We start from the raw sequence: 24064 nt of genomic DNA, 5'->3' as shown, positions 1-24064 counted from the left end.
ATAATGGCCATACAAAAATCAGGTTTCAGAGATTCAGACTCCATCTTGTTTCTGTTCGCTCTCCACCACTAACTGCCAAATTATGAAAATTATCTCGAAAATCATCCACTCTTTAGAGACCATCAAGTTTTCTTCTGACCATGCTCAGCACTATTGCCGCTGACAGCATCCCCCCACTACCAACAATCAAAGGTGGAACAAGATATTTCTGAGTTCTTTAAGCAACCACAAGGCAATACAGTTAAAGATGAATGTCATTAGCTTCCTCCCAGCTTCTTATCAGTTTCCTCACATGGGCGAGACCAGCTGCTTTTTCCCCTGCTTCGCTCAGTGTGTCACATGCCCCCATCTGCAGTGTCAGACCCAGAAATATCCTGACATGCTGTATCTGTCTGTTCTCCTTCACTATTGGCAGAGAGTAACACAAAATATTACTGGGATACATGTCTTAACTTGCATACTTCACACTTTGCATTTTTAGATCAATGACAGGAAGGGATTCTAAAGCCATGCTGATGCAAATGATTACCATCTGTTACGAGATTGCCATTAAAATTAAGCTACACCTCCAACATTATTTCATAGAAGACAGCACAAGTCAAGGGGTGAATCCAAACCAAGATGCATTATTCAGAAACATTCGGGATTACTGACATTCCACAGAGGGTGAAATGTTCATCTGATTCCATGAGAGCAGTCATGCAGCATCAGATGTCAGATGCTGTGTTACTAAGGGTTGTCAATTTTGGCTTGGTAATAGGGTAAATAATGGTTCCGCAGAATTGGGAGAGGTTAGACAGTGAGTGTGCATTTCCAACAGCATGGAAAATACAAGTGCAAATTGTGGGGACTTCAGTAGTAAATGATGGAAGAAGAATTACTTTTTAATGTCCTCTTGTGACATTTTCTTGTGATTTCACTGTCTGAAGCTGTTAAAGTTGACAGCAAATAGCCCCAATTAGCTGTGTGTGTGTGTGTGTGTGTGTGTGTGTGTGTGTGTGTGTGTGTGTGTGTGTGTGTGTGTGCGTGTCTGTGTGTGAGAGTGAGAGTGAGAGTGAGAGAGAGAGAGAGAGAGAGAGATTGGTGAGAGGTTTACAAGGACATGAATGTGGGTGGTAAAGGCTGTAACTGTCCCCTGTGCAGATGACAGGCTGCAGTTTGTAATGTAATTAACATTCCTTAAAGGAAATATTGTGAGACAGTTTTCTGATAGTCTGCATGAAATTGGTATAATGTGCCAGTGGGACATTGTTTTGAAATGAAAACAGCCATCACACACTTTTCCACCATAGTGCTCACACAGATACCACTGAAAAACACAGCTCTGATGAATGACTAACAGAGGCTGCTATGAATTTTAATTCCAAATAACAAATATCTTTGATTTTTGAAATGCTGAGTATTTGAGTTATTTTTTATTTGTTGGCTTATCATCCTTTTTCTTTACATACAATAAAATAAAAAAAGAAGAAAAAAGACATAGGAAAACACAAATATGCGAAGAGTGTCTACATAATACTGCTAGCTGTAAAACAGACAAGCATAAAGAAAACAGAATTATAGAATTGACAGAATTATATCATTCGTGTATCAGAAACCAAGTTGAGGAAAATATAGTGAACAGTGTTTCTGAGTGGAAATGCTGCAGCTAGATGCATATGCACTATGATAAAATAGTAAGATAGTTCCACCCCAAAACTACTGAAATACTCAAATGGAGACCATTACTGAGTTTTCCTCTACAATTAAGGATGGATATCTTTATTTTAATAGTATATTTTAAATAAAAACCATAAAAAGTGCAAAAGACCCAGCACAAAAGCTTTTTTCAGTTCGTGTTCAAACCAGACAACCTGGATTCTGATCAAGAACAAGCCATTTAAAAAGCTCAGACGTGAAAGAATGTTTATGAGGCCCCACAACATGTATCAAAACATGCAAGTGACTCACAAACTTGGACATGTTTGATGTTCTGACTTGGTTGCATTCAGCTTTATTATGCAAGAAATAAGGATGTGTTGACAGATACTTTCACACAAATACCAACAACCTTAGTTCTCTTGAATGGAATCCAACTGGGCTTGCTTATACCACCGCTATTACACATCTGAAAGCAATAAAGCAAGAAAGAAAAAGTGACTGGCACAATTTCAATAATGATTGAATAATTTTTACAAGTTGCTAAATACTCTTGGATACCGCATCAGTTTTTATGTGAACTTGGAAATTAGTCAGCTTTACAGAGTGAACTGCTGTGTGATTGACTAAAGCTGCTTTTAGATCAGATCTTCACCAGGAACCATAAAGCATTGTAGGAACATTGAGGTGGGAACTTTAGTGCTGCCCATTTCTGATTGGCTGAAATACCACAGCTTTATTTTTACCATACCCTTATTTTATTTTAATTTGTTTACTGTGTTCAGACAGTGTTAGAGTTTAGGCTGAACAGAAAATGTACGGTACCATTCAGAATTTGAAGAACAATTTGAAAATTGTTGTCAAGTGGTAAATTCGTCTCTAGGTTAGATTCCTTTTCACCTTCTCACAAATAGACTTACCGGTACACAAACAGGTAACTCAAACCCTTTGCTCCCCACCCAGTGGACACCTGACCATCCAACCGGGGTCACAGAAGATCAATTAGACCTAGTCCATGCCAACCCAACATCATCTTTCGCTCACATCCAACTTTTAAAGGAGGGATTATTTTTTGGAACGTTCCTCACCTCTGCTGGTAAATCATTGTTAATACAACTGTGAGACCAGCAAATCATTGTCAGAAAAACGTCAGGTTATCAAGTAATGACATCAATATATTCTGAGAAGTATATTGTATTGATATGTATATCGATGTGTATATTGTATACAGCGTCTGTACCATGTACAGGTATACAAGGGCCAATTATCCATTTATCTTGGATTATTATATATATATATATATATATATATACATCCTTTTTCTGTATATGTTACCCCAAATTCTATTTTATTTTACTTTTTTCACTGCGTGCTTTTGCTGTTGCGCTGTAAATTTCCCCGCGTGGGACAAATAAAGGAAATCTGAATCTGAATCTTAAAATGGTCTATGAATGGCCCTCATTTTCGTCATTCTAGTTTATTTTTTGTAAATATAATTACAGTGTAGAATAGCATCCTGAACAATGTGAAGGTTTTTTCAGATTATAGCCATCACACAACAAAGGAAAATGGAGAAAGCTTGTCTTTGCAGGGTAGATACTGCAAGAAATCACATCTGAAATGCGGATTTCCTTTGGAAAATAATCTTCAACAGCGCATTAGCTCTATCTTGTGGCTGAGTATGGTATACTTCAAAAAGGGTGCCCCATTGCATCTATTTAACTAACTCCCGCGAGGCCTATTATGAAATTAATGTTTTAACATAGAGTGGTATCCAAAATGATTGAAATATTTCACTTGTTTAGGGGGATTTTATACATTTTTTGAATAGGCAATTCAAATTTCATGTTTTTTTTCCTAGCTATTGCCCGAAATACCTGTGAACTGCCTGTGAACTACTGGAGTACTAAAAGCGATGGACCTTAACATCAAACAAATGAGGGACGAGAAGGACAACAAAATGGATAGTTGCTATATACATTTAAAGAAAAACAATTAGGTTGCAGCAGTACTGGGATAACATTGGTGTTGGGGTTGGTATTTGCTGCTGATGCTGGACATGCCAAATGCCAAAGTTCAAATTAAACACATTATCATTGAGTGCGTCAACAGCCTTTCCTGCCAAACAGAGAAGTCATGGAGGAACAATAAGTGTTGTTTACCAGGTGGACTGAAAGAGGAATGGGCCGCCCCTGCGTCCCCGGGCGACCGAAGAATAATCGCAAACACCGCGTTTCCATGACAGCAGGGACACAATCAGTGCGTACACACAGAGAGCATTGCTCACCACAGCCATGGAAGACACGGAGGAGTCTCCCGCAGTGGACTCCAGGCTGGACTTTATTTGCGACTATGTGTTAAAGACTCTGAAACTGAAGCAGGGCAAGTGGGAGAAGCTCCTGTTCAGTGAGGAAAACAGGCGAGTCGTACAGGAATTCCTGGACCGGGTCGAGAACAGGACCCTGGTGGTTTCTGTAACCACGGCCGGGTTACTGCAGCCCTCCACCACGTTCATGGCCTCCAGAAACAAGGCGGTTTACTTTGTGAAGCGAAGCGGAGCTACACTCAATCCGGATTTAATGACGGAACAGCTGGTGTATGGAGAAATATGTCCCGCTGTGCTGAACCAGTTTTCTACTGTAGTTCAGCAGGTGAGAGGCTCCAAACGTGTGTGTGTGTGTGTGTGTGACTATAGTAAACTCAAACTTAAAACAGGCACGATAAGGGAAGATATGCAACACTGAGTTAAGTATCAGAAATATAGCCTGAACTTTCATGCATGTACATCAGTGGTAATCTCACCAGTGGTAACTTCCCATACTTGGTAGTAATGCATCATGGGAGTGGGAGTGCCCCCCCCACACACACACACACACACACTCACACACAGGAGAAACCTCCCCAGTGTCTGTTCCTTTTTTCCTGACCACAGTTATGTTTGCATATTGACACACATTACATAAAAAAGATCCTTAAAAGTCTTTGAATGATGTTTTGAGTTGGTGTCAAGTGAAAATATGTAGCTCTGAGAGACTGTGATCCATTTCAAAACTGTGGTGTTTACTGCAGATTTATAATAGTTGGCAGATCTAAACGTCATGATCTCCTGCCATTTTAACTGGTGACTTGAGTTGAGTTAACCATAAAAGTGCATGACTTGGCTTGGACATACCAGGGTGTAAAAGAAACACTAATTCTTAAATTCTTTTATTAATGTTGATTGAGACCAAGGTAGTTTTCTCTGTCAACTGGACTGGGTTTCTTCTCTTGAAGACGTTTCGCCTTCTATCCAGAAGGCTTCTTCAGTTCTGAAATCGCTGGGGAGAGAGCTTGAAAATATATAGCCCCTGTGGACCATTTGCATGCTAATGATCCGGGTGGTCACCTGAGAGTCGTTAGCAGGGTCGTTGGTCGGGTCGTTCACCTAGTTTCTGTTGAGGTGTCTCCCCTTTGTCTGCTGGGTCACGTGGTGATGAGTCTGGAATGGTGTGAATGTTTGTTTTGCTGTTGGAAGGAGTGGAGGACTGCATTGTATGTGGGTGATAGGAAGTGCCTCAGGCCACCACCTCTGTTCAAGGATGGTTTCTCCAATTTAACATGGATAGCTTCCTTGACCCCCCTTTCAAACCAGCGGTCTTCTCTGGCCAGTATCCTTACTTGGCTGTCCTCGAAGGAGTGCCCACTCTCCTTTAAGTGTAAGTGGACTGCTGAATCCTGACCCGAAGAGGTGGCACGTCTGTGTTGTGCCATTCTTCTGTGGAGAGGTTGTTTGGTTTCCCCAATGTACAGTTCCTTGCATTCCTCCTGGCACTGTACAGCATAAACAACATTACTTTGTTTGGGTCTTGGTGTCTTGTCCTTTGGGTGTACTAACCTCTGTCTGAGAGTGTTGCTGGGTTTGAAATGAACCGGTATGTCGTGTTTCTGGAGGATCCTCCTAAACTTCTCCGAGACTCCAGACAGGTAGGGGATGGAAACGCTGCGGTGTTTGTTTCTCTCCTCCTCTCCTTTGCTGAGGTCTCGCTTTCTTGAGGTTCTGGTGAAGGCCCAGTCTGAAGAAGCCTTCTGGATAGAAGGCGAAACGTCTTCAAGAGAAGAAACCCAGTCCAGTTGACAGAGAAAACTACCTTGGATACAATGACCTGGATGACTGAGAATCTACACAGTTGATTGAGACTTTAACAGAGGTGTCAAACTCAAATACCCAATAGGCCAAAATTCAAAACTGGGATAAAGTCGTGGGCCAACATTGATGTTTATTAAAAAAATCTTCCTCCAGCTATAACGCTGAACCTTTTGATAACAACCCAAACTAGTTTTGCTTAACAACTGAACATGGAACAAGCAAAGCTTAACACTATACAATATGTGTTTTATTACTGCTCACATGCAAAACTGAAATTCAAATAATAAAAAAAAACACATCACTAGCATTCATTTCTTAAATAAAAGTTAAATAAAAATCGTATGCCTTTGAGTCATATCCAGGTGCTTATGTTGGTGTTGCGTTTTATAGTGTCATCTGATGTTGTCCTCCATGTAATGTACATTGGCTCCACATACAAGAGGGACAGATCCATCTTTTACATTTCTAAATAAATATTCTGCCTCCCACTTTTCCAAAAAGGTCCTGTTTTCTGTCTTTCTTTTTACCATTTTTCAGAGGGGTAATGCGGTGCCAAAATTAGCGTTAGCATATGAGGTCGCTATGACTCCTTCATCTTTGTGGGCTTCCTTGGTGGTTGGCAAGCCACAAATTAGTGCATTACCACCAACAACTGATGTAAAGTGTGGATTTTCACACCAAGACACCAGCAGAGCATTCTGTAGTATTAGCACATGTGCTTTAAGCGACAATACCGGCGGGCCAGCTCTAATAATTGATTGGTATGGTTTCGCTGGCCAAATATAATTACATTGCGGGCCTAATTTGGCCCACAGGCCAGAGTTTGACAACAGGCTCATGCATTTATTATTCCATTTTTTAAAAATATTTAAATCTGACTGTTCTGTTAAAAAAAAAAAAATTAAACATTTCGGTTTTTCTTTCCTCTGTGTCTCAGGTTGTGGTTCCGGTGCTGTCTAACACAAACAACCAGTCTGAATGGACGCAGTCCTTATCTCAAGACATGGGGCGCCATGTTCATGCCCTCAGAACCAGCATGTTTGTGTTGGCAGGACAGGTCCAGGGCAAGACTTTGCTAGCACTCCCAGCAGTAGCTGAGGGAATCGCTGCCCTTGGAAAAGACCAAAGGTGACACCTCAGACAACAGCTGTTCACATTTACATTCCCAAGTGCATTGGGTCATAAGTATGAAGCATGAATTTAATGACATTAAAAAAAAAACTACTTCTTTGTTCAGTAAAAATCACTAATTCATATTATTTATTGAGCATGACTGCTGTATTTCACAGAGTGGAGGTGGATAAGAGCATCATTTACTCACTGGAGTCAACAGTAATTGAGTGGATTCCTCAGATTCACAGAATCTTAAGGAAAGATTCGTGTGAAGTTCTGCTGGAAAGGAGAAAGCCGATGCCTCAAACAGAGCTGCTATTCTGGAAAAACAGGTCAGAGCCTCGACACTGTGCTGACTGGTGACATTCATTTAAAAAAAAAAAACCTTGATTTGAAATCAGAAATGATCCGGCTGGTGTAGCAAACTTAGGGATATCTATGACTTTTGTCATTTGTTTTTTCTATTTTTACTAATTATCAAATGAATAGCACAATATTATTAATAATAAATACTTAGATTAATACTTACATGAGTACTAAGATTTAACATTTGCCTGAAAACACCCTGTCCTTTCAATTTTAATAATACAATTTTCCATTTTTTTTTTATCAATATACATCCTTTAAAGTCATTCATACATACACAGCATGATGTAGTACACTATACATGAACAATGTATGTACGGTAAGTACAGAATCCTGTATTCTAATCATTTAGAAAAACCTAAAATATGCTATTCCAGTTGTATCTCACACTGTAGAAAGTTATAGCACGATTGTATTGTGTTAAAATGTGTCATGCATTTCAGGCAGAGTCATGGAGATTTATACAATATAGTAAATTTCAGCAAATATTCACACAGACTAGCTGTGTAACATATTCAACTTGTTTAAACAACAACACCACCAATAACAACAACAACAACAACAACAACAATAATAATAATAATAATAATAATAATAATAATAATAATAAACGTTTCACTTCATTTTATCCTGGAAGGTTGTTGGATCTGGAATGCATCCACTCACAACTCAAATCCTCCAAGGTGGATAAGATGATTATGCTACTAGAGGCTGTGGAGAGCAGCTATTGTCCTGCTTTTGATAACATGAAACAACACGTCTTTGCAGGTAAATAAATAATTGTTTGCTGATGTCTGGAGTCCATCTATGCTTTCACCTGATAGTATGTTAAGGGACCTCTCGACCTCTATAAAATATGTAGTGATGATGAACTAAATCTGTTTGGAAAGAAAACAGACAAGCAACATTTCATGAAAGGCCCACTGATACCTGTTGTTGTATAACATATTCCCTACATTCCAGTGATGGTATTGTAAGCACTCTGCCGCTCAGTATTGGGGCCATACTGAATTCATTATCTCAAGTTTTACGTTATTTAATGCCAAAGCCAGCAATAACTAGGCTACTTGCATAAGCTGTTTCTTTGAGTAAGTGTGTCTCACATTGGAAAAGCCTATGGAGCGACATCATCAGATGCTCCTATTGCATTCTGACATAAGAGACCCACCCCTATAAAAGGCCTCTACACAGCATCATCACTCATTCCAAAAAAAATCATCTCTTCCTCACTACAAACAAGAAAGGTGGTCTGGTGAGACACCTGCTACTCAGAGATCCAGGGTTATGCAAGTAATCTAAAATTTTGGTTTGGTCTCTTGGTACCACTGAATGGGCTAATGGATGAAAAATGTCTAGAACATAGTAAAGGTACCTTTACTATAGAGAAGTGAAACTTGCTGCAAGACAAATCTCCTAAATGGAGATTCATTTGAAAAAAGCCCAAGAGGTGGCAAAGCCCCTGGTAGAATGTGCAAGGCATCCCTCTCGTGAGTCCAAACCTTAATAGCTATAAGCTAAATCAATAGACTCAACAATCCAGTTAGAGAGGTGCTGCTTTGAGACTGGCTTCTAAGTACTTTGCCTAAGACAGGGGTGCCCAAACTACGGCCCGTGGGCCATCCATTTTTAATTGGCCCACAAGAAATTTTATAAACAGAATAGAATTTGGCCCGCACTTCAACTTTTGCTTGAGTGTATTGCACTTCTTAGTTTTAACACCAGGGTGACCTACTGTTGATCAAGGCAGTTGCTCCACCAAAAAGGACAATTAGAGAAGAAATTTACCCAAAGTTACTAAACATGGCAGATACAAAGACGCGAAAGGATGAAAGTGAGTGCAGAAAATTTCAGACACGGTGGGAGAGTCAATATTTCTTCAAAGAATGCAAGGGAAAGTGTTTGTGTTTGATCTGCACTGAAACTGCGGCAGTTATGAAACAGTATAATGTACGTCAGACATCATTTTGAAAACAAACATCAGGCCTATGCGGCCAACACTGGTGCTGAGCAAGAGCAGAATGTAAAGCAAATGGTAGCTATCCTGCTGGTTCAGGAACAGTATTTTTTTTTCGTCCTCAAAAGGTCCAGGAAAAGGCTACAATAACTATGTGGTCTGTGCTATGAGGTCGCCCAACGCAAGACATCGCAAGCCTTTTTCAGATGGAGACCTCATAAAACACTGCCTCGGTAAAGTCGCCGAAATAATGTGCCCGGAAAAAGTGCAAGACTGCTACCACGTCAGCATGTCCAGAAATACAGTTGTGCGACACAATGAAGAAATGTCAGCCAACATTAAACTGAAACTGTCGGATAAAGCCTGTGCTTTTGATTTTTACTCCATCGCATGCGATGAGAGCATTGATGCCACACCGCACTGCTGCTTTTTTTGGGAGTGGACAAGAACTGCTTTTGCGCACCACTTTCATATATGGGTTTTTGTTGTCAACACACAAAGTACACACCGTTGTGCACAGTGCACAAACTGCACACGCAGAGTCAGCTGATGTGATGCAGCTTGATCAAGTGACATTTGTCTGGATTTTTGGCACGAGAGTCGTCGGATCAGCACCGCAGCAGGATGCCCGATTTACATACCCAGCGCAGCTGATACTCACCGGAATAATTTACTAAACTTATATGCACTCCTGTTATTAAGTCCAGTTCGGTCTGTTAATGTTAATCGTTAATCGTTTCAAACGAACGTTAATAGGCGTGTTGCTAATACTACTGCTACTACTACTACTACAACTACTGCTATTACTACTACTAATAACAAAATATGTGGTTTTCATCAATTATTGCCCGTAATCCAGAGATTTCTGTGTTGTCCTTGTCCCTGAACTGAATTCAATTATTCAGCCTTAGAGGAGGCAAGAGACATCTGCAGGTACCTGAGACCTCTTCAGCCTTTATTTGCGGACCTGGAGAACACGGAGTTCCCTGACGTCAAGGCTCAGATCAGGCCTTTGATGCACATGGTGTGCCTGGTATGGGCCAACTCCCAATACTACAACAGTCCAGCACGCATCATTGTTCTGTTGCAGGCGACCTGTAACCTCTTCATACAGCAGGTCAGCTGCAGCCAATCACTCTCCTCTCTTTGATCTGATGAAAGATGACTTTAACAATTTGTAATCAGTCACTGATGTGTGTGAAGTGATTCTTTTTTGATCACACTGTTTAATGAGCTCAATATATTTTAGATAATAGCAGAGCTAACTTGTCTTTGTGGTCCAACACTAGGCCCGCCTGTATCTAGTCCCAGAGGAGATTCTGAGAGGAGAGGTGTCTGAGAGTCTTCTAAAGGTGCAGACAAGCCTGGAGATCCTGGAGCTCTTCAGGACCATCTACGAGGACCGCCGTGCCAATCTGAACAATTACCAGAAGAATGGCGCCTCTGTGAGGCCATGGAACTTTTCAACACTGCTTGTATTTTCTGGACTCAATCAGTTTATGGACAGAGTGAAATCCATTAAAGTAAGTCATCATACATGGACTCACATTTCTTAATTAATGTGATGACATTTAATGCTCCAATTCTTTTTTCCTTTTGCAACAGGTTTACAACATATTGAGTATATTAAATTACTTGTATATTAGAAAATACTATTCAGAAATGTTTTTATATTCTAGTTCGGTCTATACTTATAAAAAAAGAGAACTGTAAATTAAATAAACAAATTGTCTCAAAGTAAATGTGAGAAATTTTATTTGGAATATATTTAAAGTAAAAATCATTAAAAAAAAGATTTTTAAGACAATTTCGGGGCATTTAATGAAAAACAGGAAAGAAATCTGTTGAAAAAAGGTCAATTACCAAGTTATTTTATTTTGTTTTCTTCGATGGGTTTATTTTTTAAGAAAGGCAACTTAAGGCCTTTTAAAAATACATCCTTATTTAAATATTAACTATGAAGTAGTGGGGCAGTGAGAAGAAAGTGAAAAAAAAATCGTGGTTTAGTAGTGAGATGTAAAATCATTTGATTATTATGAGTTGCATTTGAATGTTGTAGGACATCCTGCTGACAGCTTTGGATATGATGAAGCTGGAGAAATTAGAGGTTGGAGGTCTTCGAGGCCGAGCCCTGAGCCTGCACATCCTGCAGCTCCAGCAGGTGTTCATGGAAGTGTACAAAGTCTTCGCAGAGAAACACTACGACTGTTTGGACCTTGACAACAAGGTAACATAACTAGGAAGGCTTTTCTCATGTTTTTTTGTTGTGTGACTCAGTGTTAAAGCTCTCTTCATTTTCACAGGAAAATCTGCTATGTAGTTTAATATTTTCAATAGGTGACCTTTTTCCAAGCTAGCAAACCCAAAAAACAGGCAGGTCACTCCTGCCTTTCCTTAGCCCAAAAAGACCTTTTTTCCAATGCCATTGAATAGCTCAACCAAGATGTTGCTTCATTCTTGAGAGAAAAAGCAATTTGCTCTTCCTTCAGGAGCTGGTGGATTCTTGCTTTTGAATAACTTACAGGTAGTTAGATGTAAAGGGGATATACTGTATGCCATGTTGGCATGTTCGTTAGCTTGCTTTCTTGGATGGCGCTGAGTGTAGTTTTCTGTCTTACAGCAATTTGAAAATGATTTGACAGAGTTCAAATGTAAGGTGGATGATACTGAATGTCAGCTAGGAACCATCTTCTGTCAGGCCTTTGAAGATGCCGCTAGCCTGGAACATGCCTTCAAGGTCTGAGAACCCTATCACACCACATGCATGTTTACATAAAGCACTAAAAAGGTTTTTAATGGTTCTTCCAGCTTGTGTGTAACAATTCACTCTCTCAAATATTTAAATGATTACTCCATATTGGTGTGGTAGGTTTCTTATTGTACTCTCCGGGTGGAAAAAAGCCAACTATATGTGGTTCAAATCAACATCATAATTTTGAAGCATGGCTTAAAATAGTTTATTCTAGTCTGACTAATCCATGCAGGTCCTGGATATGTTTGGGAGTTTGCTGGAGCGTCCCCTGGTGGCTGCATGTGCTTTGAACCAATACCCTCGCCTCATTGCCATGTTTGACAAAGAGCTGGACTGCTGCAAAGTGATTTTTGACAGACACGTCCAAACCTTAGAGGACCTGGGTGAGAGTCCAAACAGTCTGGGGCTGTTTTCAAAACAATTTCCTAGTTCTCAAGATTATTGGATGATTTGCGATGAAATACTGACAGTATAATTAATATACATTACTTATTTTTCAATAATAATTTATTATTTTTTATCATTATTTATTAATTCAATTTTTAATTCTAATTCTATATCGGAGTGCTAAAATTAATTTTGCCACTTATGTCTGTGTGGCAAATCTTTGGTTAACACCCAAAGATCTTGGCCATACCAGGTCCCCTTATCCTAATGTTGACTAGACTGACATATATTCCATTGGTAGCACCTGATTTGAAATAAATTTGAAATAAGATAACTAAGTAAAGTTGCTTGACCAGCTTTACCATCAGTTAGGAGTCTAGTAAATGTGTATGTCAGTGTGAATACAAATATATAGTACAGTCTTCCAGAACAATTTTTCTGAAGGTTCCCAACTTATTGATGCAGCTTAAAGTCATTTGACTCATGTCACACACACACACACACACGTTTGTCATACTCCATCCTACTACAGTAATCAACAAGAGCTTCCACCGGGGTCAACTTTTTCAGGAAAAGTACTCTACAACTGATAATAAATGCATCATGTGTATTCTATATCGTGTGTGTATTCTTCTACCTGTTAGTAATGGTTATTGATTCTTCAGGTTGGCCTTTAGTGAATAAGAATATGCCAGCAGTAGCTGGAGGTCTTAATTGGGTCCAGGAGCTCCAGCAGCGAATCCAAACCCCTTTCTCCAAGTTCAGACATCTCTACTACCCGTGAGTGTACTCTCTTACTCCCAGTACAACAGATTATGAATTTTACTTCATGATGGCCATCCATCTGCAGTGATAATTGCCCAACAAGATGCTTTAAATGCTTCATGAACTGATGTTTTTGGATCATTGGCCCCTGGGAAGATTTCAGATAAAAGCTTTGCATGACTTTTAAATTGTGTTCTTCTCTTCAGGTGCTTGGAGACTCCAGACGGTGTCAGGGTCCTGCAAAAATATGAGGTTTTGATGCAATGGCTGGATAGGTGTGTGTGGATTTTAAAGCCCACTACACCAAATATCATCATGCTTAGATGTATACTTCCTGAATGAATACGCAGACGTTCTTTTCAGCTTCTTTCAACACAGAAGTAGCTCTGGATTACCTTTTTCCCCTAATTTCAGACCAATATGTTTTTTATACTAAATATTTCTGTTTGTTGAGTTGTGCAGTTTATGAGTTAATGTTGTAAAGCTGTTCCTAGTAGAACAGCATAGAGACATTCAGCCTGCACCACTTCTCTGCAGTCTGTTTCACAGGGTTCACATAATCCCATATGATCCCCTTACTGAGAATATAGCCTTTTGGACCACATCCAATATCAATTCATGCATGATAAAACAACTGATGTGAAGCAAAATGCTATGTGGCAGAAGGGTCAAAGAGGAACCGAGAACATTTTTTTTAACACATCATAGGAAATACTATGGTAACATTTGTAATTTGGCCATGTAAGATCTCACGCTCTCATATCATATAACTGACACATTGAGCTGCCCTCTTTTGGTGTTTTTCAAAGATTTATGTATGTGAAATGATGGCATGTGCAAAGGTTCTACACTAATTATTTTTTTCAAAATATTTTTCAAAAGTGATTAAGAAATCTTGCAGTTTCTGTAATGTGTGTCCTGATATTTATGAGCAAAAGTAAATCTCTTTTGCATTTATCCACATTCTCACTCCTAAGCATATTAAATCACCAGTTGTTTAAGCTTCACATGCTTGCTAATATGTCATTGTTTCATGGCCCGCCCCATGTTAAAATGCAGTGATGAACGGCATCAGTTTCCTACCCTCAATTTACTCCCATCAGAAATTAGAACCCTTGTTATACTTTCATAATCATTGCTGCTGCCTCTGATGAACTGCCACGGGATTATACATATTCCAGTAAGGAGCAGGATGGCTGCGCACACTTATTTCCTCCATGGACAAAATGTGGCATGATTTACGACCAAGACGGAGGCATTTGATTGCTTCTGCGTCTGGAGTGGCGCTGTCAGGAAATGAACCTCACAGCACAAATCCAATAAGGAGATCACGGCGAGGCACTCATCATAATTATGGCGATTTACAGATTAACATAGCTGCACAGACACCTGGCATATTCACTGTTACGAGCAAGATGAATCAGTATATACCTACCCCAGAAACCTCCAACACACACCTACACCTATATCTCTGGATTGTCAATTTAAAATGGACAAATTAATCCTGCCTCTGCTTACAACTGGGGGAAACATCTTAAATTAAACTGTGGCTCTATCAAATAAAACTTTGCCTTCCATCAACATTAATGTGAAACAGTTCTATTTGGAGTAGTGGCAAAATTTCTACCGTTTATTACAGAATATTGATGATCCTATTATGTCAATTTGATTAGGCTGCATGAGTACAGTAATTTATGCTACAAGAAATTTCAGCAGTCACTGTGACTTAGACACAACTCATAACAAGAACACAGAAGAGTTTAGAGAGCTTATCAGGGGAGCTTGCCAGATATAGACACATATAGAAATCGAAGTAAATAATGGTAGATCACCTTAATGCAAATGTAATATAAATTAAAAAAGGGAACTTTTAAAAATTATTTTATTCTTGTCAAGAAATATGTTTACTTTTAAATTGGAAAAATGATTTATAGAAACTAATTCTAGTGAACACAAAGCATTTATGGTTTAGTTAGGAGAAAGGGAGTTAGAAAAAATATTTAATTTGCACAAAGGTTAAAAATAAAATGCTAAGAAGATATATGTCATTAATCATTGTATCAATATAATTTTCTAGCATGATACCTCAACATGTATTCTCAGGTTATTGTAACACCTGTTAGCTGTTTTATATTTACCAGTGTTTTCTGTGGTTGTATCCTAAACTTGATTGAGTTCTCTGTGTTCCAGATACTGTGCAGAGCTGTACACAACATGGACTGAGAGTGTGAGTGAGAGCTCCCAGTACAACCTTGGCCTGCCGTTAATCATCAGAGACTCCGTCACAAGGCTCATATCGGTCAACTTTAACCAAGAGGTTTATTTAGTGTTTTGGATCTGCATGCTTGAAAACCTGACTTGTTGTAAAGGATTTTGGATGTCCATCTGATTGTCCTTATTTGTTCAAAAATATTATGCTAATTTCTTGGAAATTCGGCACAATATAGAGTATTCATTTAATTTCAGAGGGTTTTTTTGTACAATGCTTCCATTTTTTTTACACCTTTGGCCAGCTTGCATCTGTACTGAGAGAAGTGAAGTACCTGCAATTCAGACAGACTGAGACGATCCCTGTCACTGCGATGCAGATCTACACCACCAGAGGGCAGCTGTGGCAGTATGTGACCAACCTGGCGATGGCTGTGGGCAGATATAACAAGGTTATAATAAGCCTGATATGAGCCTTAGCACTTAAAAATTACAGATTAATGTAGGATAACATAGCTGTTCAGTAATCTTTAAGCTACTGCAACCTCACAGACATCCACATGGCTAAGAATAATGTATGCTGGTCTGTAGAGATGCTTTATTTTTTGTAAATATTTTTGTTGTCTGAGCTTTTAATAGGTAAGCTTGTGGTTTGGATCATTTACATTCTGATCCAGTGATTCCATTGGATGAGTGACATTAACAAACTGAGTGATTATTTCCCAAATTTGCCTAGAGAATGACCTATAATGTAGAATTTCTGATTGTGTATGATGTGATTTGGTGCATAAAATACCGAATGCTTCTTTTTTGCTGGAGACACTATCACACACTTGATTATATTGTTGGTCATAATTGTAATGGGGCTTGGGGGCAAAAAGTCAATTTTAATAATAACACTGAACAATGAAGAAGCGATGGGCAGTTTAATTAACTGGTGGAAGAGGACAAAAATTCAGCAGCTACCTCAGTCACTGACTGCATATTAAATACCACAGTTTCAGGTTGCTAAAAGTTCAAGTCCAATTAAGTTAATGCAACCGAATGTTTTTTCTAAAAAAAAAAAAAAACTTAATGAGAGTGAAGTCCTTTCCCTTGCATCCTTCTCATTGTTGCCCAGGGACACTGTGTGACCTTTCAGTTTTCACATTGAAGTTTCATTGATATGATATTCCTGCAAACATTAACAAAGAAGCTTAGATTATAAAATACCTCTGTCATTCTCCCCAGGTCATCGACTCTGTGCTTGATGTGGAGAAACCTCTGGTTCAGGGCCAAATTAGAGACATTGATGTTCATCTCAAAAAGGCAGAGGAGAGTCTGAAGTGGAACAGTGAAGGTCAGTTCTCTTTGAAATACAAATCTAGGCCTCACTCTAGCAAAAACATTTAAAGCGACAATTCAAAGTGTACTGCCCTCGCGACGCGTTCTCTCTCTCTCGGGCGAGGCTAGGCAGTCAGCTAACAGTATGGAGTTTGAAAGAACCACAACAAGGCTCAACTGTGTTGTTTCTTCCTTTTATCCATTATTTTTTGTAAAACTGAAACAATACAGAAAATAGAACAGCATAAAAAACTCACGTACACCAAACACACTCAGACGATCTATATATAACTCACGACACAGCTCCACGTGCTAATATGTTAGCTAGCATCACTCGCTAATTACCACGGACTAACAACGCAAAGAATAATTAAACTAACGCTACAGAATCTACAGTACAGCTACAACTTCTGTATAGAACAGACTTACAGACAAATGGTCTCCAAGGCTGGAACGCTTTCTAGCTCAGCAGCTGGAACTACGATGCTTCGCTACCGTTGTCCGTCATCAAAACCGCGGTGTTTTGGGTGAGTGCCGTCAAAGCGCCTGAAGGTGCAATGTCAACTCCGCCCAGTAGATGGCAAAACCACGCTCCCATTTACACAGGTGCGCTGCTCCGCTACCGCGCCCCAAACTCAACATTTATTTATTTATTTTTTACTATATTGGACATCTTTATGTTTTTAACAGACTTGACCATCAAATTTTAACCTATACAATGCTGTGGTCAGTACACTCCCCGCTTGATATAATAACATTATATCACTACAAACACAAAATATGAATTTCTACCAAATATAACACCACACTTAAATCTCTGAAAGAAGAACTACAATCTCTGTGATTGGTCTCAAGAACACTTTGGCCTTCCCTTCTTTCACAACTCGTACCTCCACCTTCCTGACCTTACTGTCTCTGCTTGGTAACGCTTTCACAACCAGTCCAACAGGCCATTCATTCCTGTGCGCCTGGCTGTCTTTCAGTAGGACCACATCTCCTTCCTTCACATTTGGCTTTACATTAGTCCATTTTCTGCTGCACTGCAGCGTTGAAAGATACTCTCCTTTCCACCGCTTCCAGAAGGTGTCAGCCAGACACTGGACTTGTTTCCATTGTTTCCTGTACAACGAAGCTGAACAAAAGTCTCCAGAGGGAGCGGAGACAGTACTCATTTTCTGGGTCAGAAGCATCGCCGGAGTAAGAACTGCAGGCATCTCTGGGTCGGTTGATATGGGCACAAGGGGTCTTGCATTGATTATTGCCATCACCTCTGCCATGAATGTAGACAGGATTTCATGCGTCAAGCGAATTGGACTTTTTTGGAGCAAGATAGCATCTAGAATGCGCCTGGCAACTCCAATCAACCTTTCCCAGGCGCCACCCATGTGAGAAGCATGCGCAGGGTTGAAGGCCCAGGAGCATCCTTTTTCTTGGAGAAACCTATTGACTGCCGAATCGTTTGTTGCCATGTCCAATTCTCGGCAAGCGCCCACAAAATTGGTTCCTCTGTCAGATCGCAGAAGTTTTGCTGGGCCTCGAATTGAGAAAAACCTTCTCAATGCATTAATAAAACTGTCTGCTGACATGGCTTCAATAAGTTCGATGTGGACTGCTCTGGTTGCCATGCATGTAAAAAGCACTGCCCAGCGCTTGCTATCTGCACTTCCTCCTCTTGTGCGTCGCGTTGACACAGCCCAAGGGCCGAAGATGTCAAGACCGACAGTAGTGAATGGAGGTTCAGGACTGAGTCTATCAGGCGGCAGGTCTGCCATTTTCTGTTCTTCTAACCTGCCTCGTAGCTTGCGACACATGACACACTTGTAAATGATTGAAGACACCAAGCGCTTGCTGCCCATCATCCAGTAGCCGGCAGCTCGTAGTGCTCCTTCGGTGATGTGTCGCCCTTGGTGAGCTACTTGTTCGTGAAAGTGCCTTACTAACAATGTTGAAACGTGGTGGTTGTGAGGCATAATCAAAGGGTGCTTCTCCTCTTTTGACAAATCAGCTGAAGATAGCCGACCTCCAATGCGAAGCAGACCATCTTCATCTATGATTGGATTGAGCCTTTCCAGTGTACTGCGTCCAGGCATTTTGTGTCCTTTTCCCAGACATTTCAATTCCTCCTTAAAGGCTTCCTGTTGGACAGACCGAATAATCACAGTCTTGGATTGTGCGAGTTCGTGCAAGCTCACCTCCTCTTTGAAGCATCTCCAACCTTTCTTCCCTGCATTTACTGATCTTCTGTAAGACGTTCCAATGTGAATGAGTCTGGCTATCGTTTTGTTGAGGCCTGTCCAACTTGAACATCTCTCAAAACGATGTGAGCCCAACTGACCATTGGAAGTTTTGGTAACAAAGGTCTTGACCTCAGGACGAATTTCTTCATCAGCTTCAGGATCAACCAGTGAGAAGGAGCTTGATTCCATTGTTTCTCTTGTTTTGTCGTGATACAGGAAGGCTGGACCAGAGAACCAAATACTTCTTTGGAGTTGGGTTGAAGGTATGGTTCTGGTTGCCACATCAGCTGGATTGAGCTCTGTGGGTACATAGTGCCACTGATCGGGGTGAGTGGACCTTCTGATTCGGATGACCCTGTTTGAAACATACATGTAAAATCTTCTTGTGGAGTTACAGATGTAACCAAGCACGATTTTGCTATCGGTGAAAAACTTCACAACATCCACTTCTACATCAATCTCGTCTCTGATCAACTCATATAGCTCCACAGCCAAAACTGCAGCACAAAGCTCTAGACGGGGAATTGTGTGGGCAGGGCGTGGGGCCAACTTTGACTTTCCCATAACAAAACCCACGTTATGTTGTCCTTCAGTGTCAGTTATTCTCAGATAGGCTACGGCGCCAATCGCCTTGGTGGAGGCGTCTGAGAAGATGCAAAGTTCTTTTCTTTGGTTGGAAGACAAAGAGGTTGAGATGTAGCACCTCGGTATCTGTAGGTCTTCGAGTGCCTTCAAAGAGTCTTTCCATAAATTCCATTCTGATTCCTTCTTTGGGGAGAGAGGAGCATCCCACTCGGTCTGATCAGATGACAACTCACGGACTAGTGCTTTTCCCTGCATTGTTATGGGAGCTACGAAGCCCAAGGGGTCGTACAAACTGTTGACCGTTGATAACACTCCCCTGCGGGTAAATGGTTTCTCTTCTTGAGACACAAGGTAAGTGAAGCAGTCTGCTTCCAAATTCCAAGAGAGCCCTAGACTCCTTTGCAGTGGGAGAGGATCCACTCCAAGTTCCAGATCCTTCAGATCCTTGGCGAGATCTTCTGGAGAAAAGGCTTCCATTACCTCTTTCTTATTTGACGCCACTTTGTGCAGTCGCAGATTGGATTCTGCCAACATTTCTTTGGTTCGGGTCAAAAGATTTACAGCTTCTTTGCAAGTAGGAACTGAGGTGAGACCGTCGTCGACATAAAACTGCCTCTCAACAAACTGTCTTGCGTCCGAACCATGTTCCTCTTCACCTGTTTCGGCGGCTCTTCTCATGCAGTAGATGGCGACAGCAGGTGAAGGGCTGTTCCCGAACACGTGGACTTTCATTCGGAACTCAACTACCTTTTTATTGACGTCGTTATCTTCATACCAGAGGTACCTTAAATAGTCTCTGTGCTCTTCTTGGACGATAAAACAATAAAACATTTGCTGGACGTCGGCTGTCAGGGCTACCGGGTTTTTCCGGAACCGCATTAGAACTCCGAGCAAAGAGTTGTTCAAGTCCGGTCCCTTCAACAGCACGTCATTAAGGGATATTCCTTCGTATTCAGCGCTTGAATCGAAAACCACCCTTATCTGGTCTGGTTTTTGGGGATGGTAAACACCAAATGTTGGCAGGTACCAGCATTCTGTACCTTTGCCGATAGGTGGGGCTGGTTCCGCTTGATCGTTTTCAATCATCTGCTGCATGAACTTGATATAATGCTCTTTCATTTTCGGTTTTTTCTCAAGCATTTTTCTGAGAGATTGGAGACGTTTCAAGGCTTGTTCCCTGTTGTTAGGCAACTGTCTTCTGGGCAAACGAAAGGGTAAAGGTGCCACCCAGCTGTTTCCTTCATCCTGTTTGACTTCTGCATCCATAATTGCAAGAAAGGTTTTGTCGTCAATTGATAACGCTGGTTTGTCATCCTCCTTGGACCTTTCAAAGATTGAGTATCCTAGGTTGTCCTTGAGCTGGCTTGGTTTAGCGCTTTCTTCTCTTACTGTAAGACTATTACACTGTGACATGCAAGCATAGCTGTCCTTTACAAACATGGTGTTTGGACAAGGTGGGAGAAACGATGAGCGACCGCTGTGTAACATGTTTGTTTTGTACACATTGATTTCTGACGACTTATGTGCCTGCCCTAAACAAACTTCCCCCACAATCACCCACCCCAAGTCAAGCCGCTGTGCGTAAGGTGCATCATGAGGCCCATTGATTTGCTCACGAATCTTATGGACTCTCACCATATCTCTTCCAATGAGCAGAAGAATTGGAGCGTCGTCGTCAACGGGTTGGATCTTGTCAGCAACTGGCTTTAAGTGGGGGTGATGTAGTGCAATCTCTGGGGAGGGAATCTCCGCTCTATCATCAGGCACCATGTCACATTCAATTAATGGTGGAAGGGGAAGGTGCAACTTCCCGTTTACAGACTCTAGGATAAAATTGGTACCTCTCCTCCCAGAAGTGTCTATTTTTCCTGAACACGTTCTCAACGTGTACGGAGTGGAGTTGGTTTGGATGTTAAAGAGGTCGAAGAAGTCACTTTTGGCGAGAGACTTATTGCTCTGTTCGTCCAGCACCGCATACATCTTCACTGCTTTCTCTTTTTCTCCGGCAGGATACACTTTCACTAAAAGTATTTTGGCACATGAGCGGGAACCTTCAACATTTCCACATACTTCTGTGCACTTGGAGGTGACAGAAGGAGATGAGCCTCCAGTTTGCTCTTCGGCATCGTTGCCAGCTGCATGGTTCTGTAGTCTTGATGGAGGAGGACCTGGATGTAACGCTGAAATGTGTTTATCACTGCCACATTCAAAGCATTTGACATCTATTTTGCAGTCTCTTGCCATGTGTTGTACAGACCCGCAACATCTGAAACAAATGCGATTTTCCCTGAGATACACTTTGCGTTCTTCTAATGGTTTTTCCCTGAAGAGTTTACATTTTCTCAATGGATGGGGCTTTTTGTGTATGGGGCACTGGCGATCTGGCTCTTCTGGTTTATTTATGAAGAGATTGCCTCGTGTGTCTGGTGGTTCCGCAGGAACGTCAGTTTTGTGCACTTTCACAAAAGGTTTGCTGTAGTGTCTTTCCAGTTTGTCTGTCTTCATAGGCGGTGAACTGTTGGTAGTAGATATGGTGAAACTTGGGTCATTTTTTATCTTTGCTTGTTGCCTGACGAAGTTGGAGAAAACAAAAAAGGGAGGAAAAGCAACTCTGTGATCCTCCTTGTATTTGCTTCCAAAACCTGTCCATTTTTCTTGCAGGTTGTATGGCAGTTTCTCCACAATTTGCTTTATTCCACGTGCTGTATCTAAATACAGAAGACCCGGAAGTGCACCATCTTCTTTTGCACACTCAAGTTCGAGGAGAATGTCACCTAACTCTCTTAACCTGACAGTGTCTCTGTTGTGCAGTTTTGGAAACTGTTCAATCTTTCTTAGAAGAGCATCCTCTATGACTTCTGGCGTCCCATAACATTCCTCAAGACGTTGCCAGACCATGTTGACTCCTGCTCCGGGATTGAAGACGTGGACTGCACGAATTCGTTTAGCTTGTTCTGACGATCCAGGTCCAAGCCATTTTGTCATCAGGTCAAGCTCTTCTCTGGCTGTAAGATCTAAGTCTTTTGTTGCACTTATAAATGAGGCTTTCCATGACCAATAATTTTCAGGTTTGTCGTCGAATTTCAGGAGGCCAGAACTCACCATTTCTTTGCGGATGAGATATCTTGCAAGGTCTTGTGCGCCTTGGGGTTCGGGGACATATCCTCTTTCTGGGAAGCTTGTGCGTGATGGATATGGATGAGGCGTTGTCTCATGAGCCTCAGCTTGTGCTGTTGGTTCTCCTTTAACCTCTTTGTAAGCTGTCTGTGTGGTATTCTTTGCGTCTGGAGAGGCTGGTCTGGTGTCTGATATTACCATTCTGCTGATTTTCTTCTCCAGTAGCTCCCTGGTCTCCCGTTCTGCTGGCTGTTCAGAAAAGAGAAGCTGGGACTGTTGGTGAACATAGTCGCTGGTGCGCTTAGCTATGTCCATGGGCTCATCCCCGATCTGGCTCAGCTCCCCGCTTTCGACTTCCTCATAGGCGGTGGCTTCTGCTTCAGCTGCAGCAGCAGCCTTTTGGCACTGGAGAAGATGGAGGCTGGCATCATAGTCAGCCTTTTGCTTTAACATACTTGCTTCCATATCTGCCTTCTGTTTCATCACACTTGCTTCCTTTTCAGCATAGACAAGTTGGGCTTTGGCTGCCTTTGCCTTCGCATAAGCCTTTGCTGCTGCTGATGAAGCTGATGATCGTTGCGAGCTTCTGGTGGATTTAGATATTTGGGATCTGGCATCCATTGTTTTCGAAGGGTCTTCCTTCGTAGCCTCTTGTTCCACAACCTCCCACATAGGAGGCTCCTGGCTTGTGTTTTCTGTAGCACGTGCTGGTGGTTCTTCATTTGTTTTATCTTGAAGTAGAGGGAACTCTTTCAAGTAATACTTTCCTGATCGTAGACTCATGTTTGCTAAGCTGACCCTTTTCTTCAGCCCGCTGTGTTCTTGTCTTTTTACTGTACTGCCCTCGCGACGCGTTCTCTCTCTCTCGGGCGAGGCTAGGCAGTCAGCTAACAGTATGGAGTTTGAAAGAACCACAACAAGGCTCAACTGTGTTGTTTCTTCCTTTTATCCATTATTTTTTGTAAAACTGAAACAATACAGAAAATAGAACAGCATAAAAAACTCACGTACTCCAAACACACTCAGACGATCTATATATAACTCACGACACAGCTCCACGTGCTAATATGTTAGCTAGCATCACTCGCTAATTACCACGGACTAACAACGCAAAGAATAATTAAACTAACGCTACAGAATCTACAGTACAGCTACAACTTCTGTATAGAACAGACTTACAGACAAATGGTCTCCAAGGCTGGAACGCTTTCTAGCTCAGCAGCTGGAACTACGATGCTTCGCTACCGTTGTCCGTCATCAAAACCGCGGTGTTTTGGGTGAGTGCCGTCAAAGCGCCTGAAGGTGCAATGTCAACTCCGCCCAGTAGATGGCAAAACCACGCTCCCATTTACACAGGTGCGCTGCTCCGCTACCGCGCCCCAAACTCAACATTTATTTATTTATTTTTTACTATATTGGACATCTTTATGTTTTTAACAGACTTGACCATCAAATTTTAACCTATACAATGCTGTGGTCAGTACACAAAGCAA

General features: G+C 41.2%; 1 protein-coding gene and 1 long non-coding RNA gene across 5 annotated transcripts in view; one reads left to right on the top strand and one right to left on the bottom strand.

Moving 5' to 3' along the window:
- Positions 1-1770: 1770 nt before the first annotated feature.
- On the bottom strand, positions 1771-16654 carry LOC115247997 (uncharacterized). Its single transcript, XR_003887034.1, has 3 exons — positions 16522-16654; positions 15645-15741; positions 1771-2107 (listed from the first exon to the last, which is right to left on the bottom strand). It is a non-coding gene; the product is annotated as an uncharacterized lncRNA (long non-coding RNA).
- dnah9 (dynein, axonemal, heavy chain 9) overlaps positions 3369-24064 on the top strand; it is a 169766-nt gene continuing 149070 nt past the window's right edge. For 2 of the 4 annotated variants that reach the window (XM_029831089.1, XM_029831015.1), the window contains exons 1-14: positions 3399-4289; positions 6702-6892; positions 7054-7209; positions 7881-8011; positions 10103-10314; positions 10487-10720; positions 11257-11424; positions 11818-11934; positions 12182-12332; positions 13002-13116; positions 13308-13376; positions 15292-15418; positions 15615-15761; positions 16540-16648. In XM_029831089.1, coding sequence (XP_029686949.1) covers positions 3933-4289; positions 6702-6892; positions 7054-7209; positions 7881-8011; positions 10103-10314; positions 10487-10720; positions 11257-11424; positions 11818-11934; positions 12182-12332; positions 13002-13116; positions 13308-13376; positions 15292-15418; positions 15615-15761; positions 16540-16648 — 2284 coding nt within the window. In that variant the 5' untranslated portion in view covers positions 3399-3932. Of the gene's footprint in view, positions 4290-6701; positions 6893-7053; positions 7210-7880; positions 8012-10102; positions 10315-10486; positions 10721-11256; positions 11425-11817; positions 11935-12181; positions 12333-13001; positions 13117-13307; positions 13377-15291; positions 15419-15614; positions 15762-16539; positions 16649-24064 lie in introns of all 4 variants that reach the window. The other 2 variants (XM_029831130.1, XM_029831053.1) reach the window with 2 other exon arrangements.

The sequence above is a fragment of the Takifugu rubripes genome, chromosome 1 (genome assembly GCF_901000725.2).
Source record: "Takifugu rubripes chromosome 1, fTakRub1.2, whole genome shotgun sequence".
Lineage (NCBI taxonomy): Eukaryota > Metazoa > Chordata > Actinopteri > Tetraodontiformes > Tetraodontidae > Takifugu > Takifugu rubripes.
Note: the sequence above shows the minus strand (reverse complement) of the source record. Positions and strands in the feature narration are given on the sequence as shown.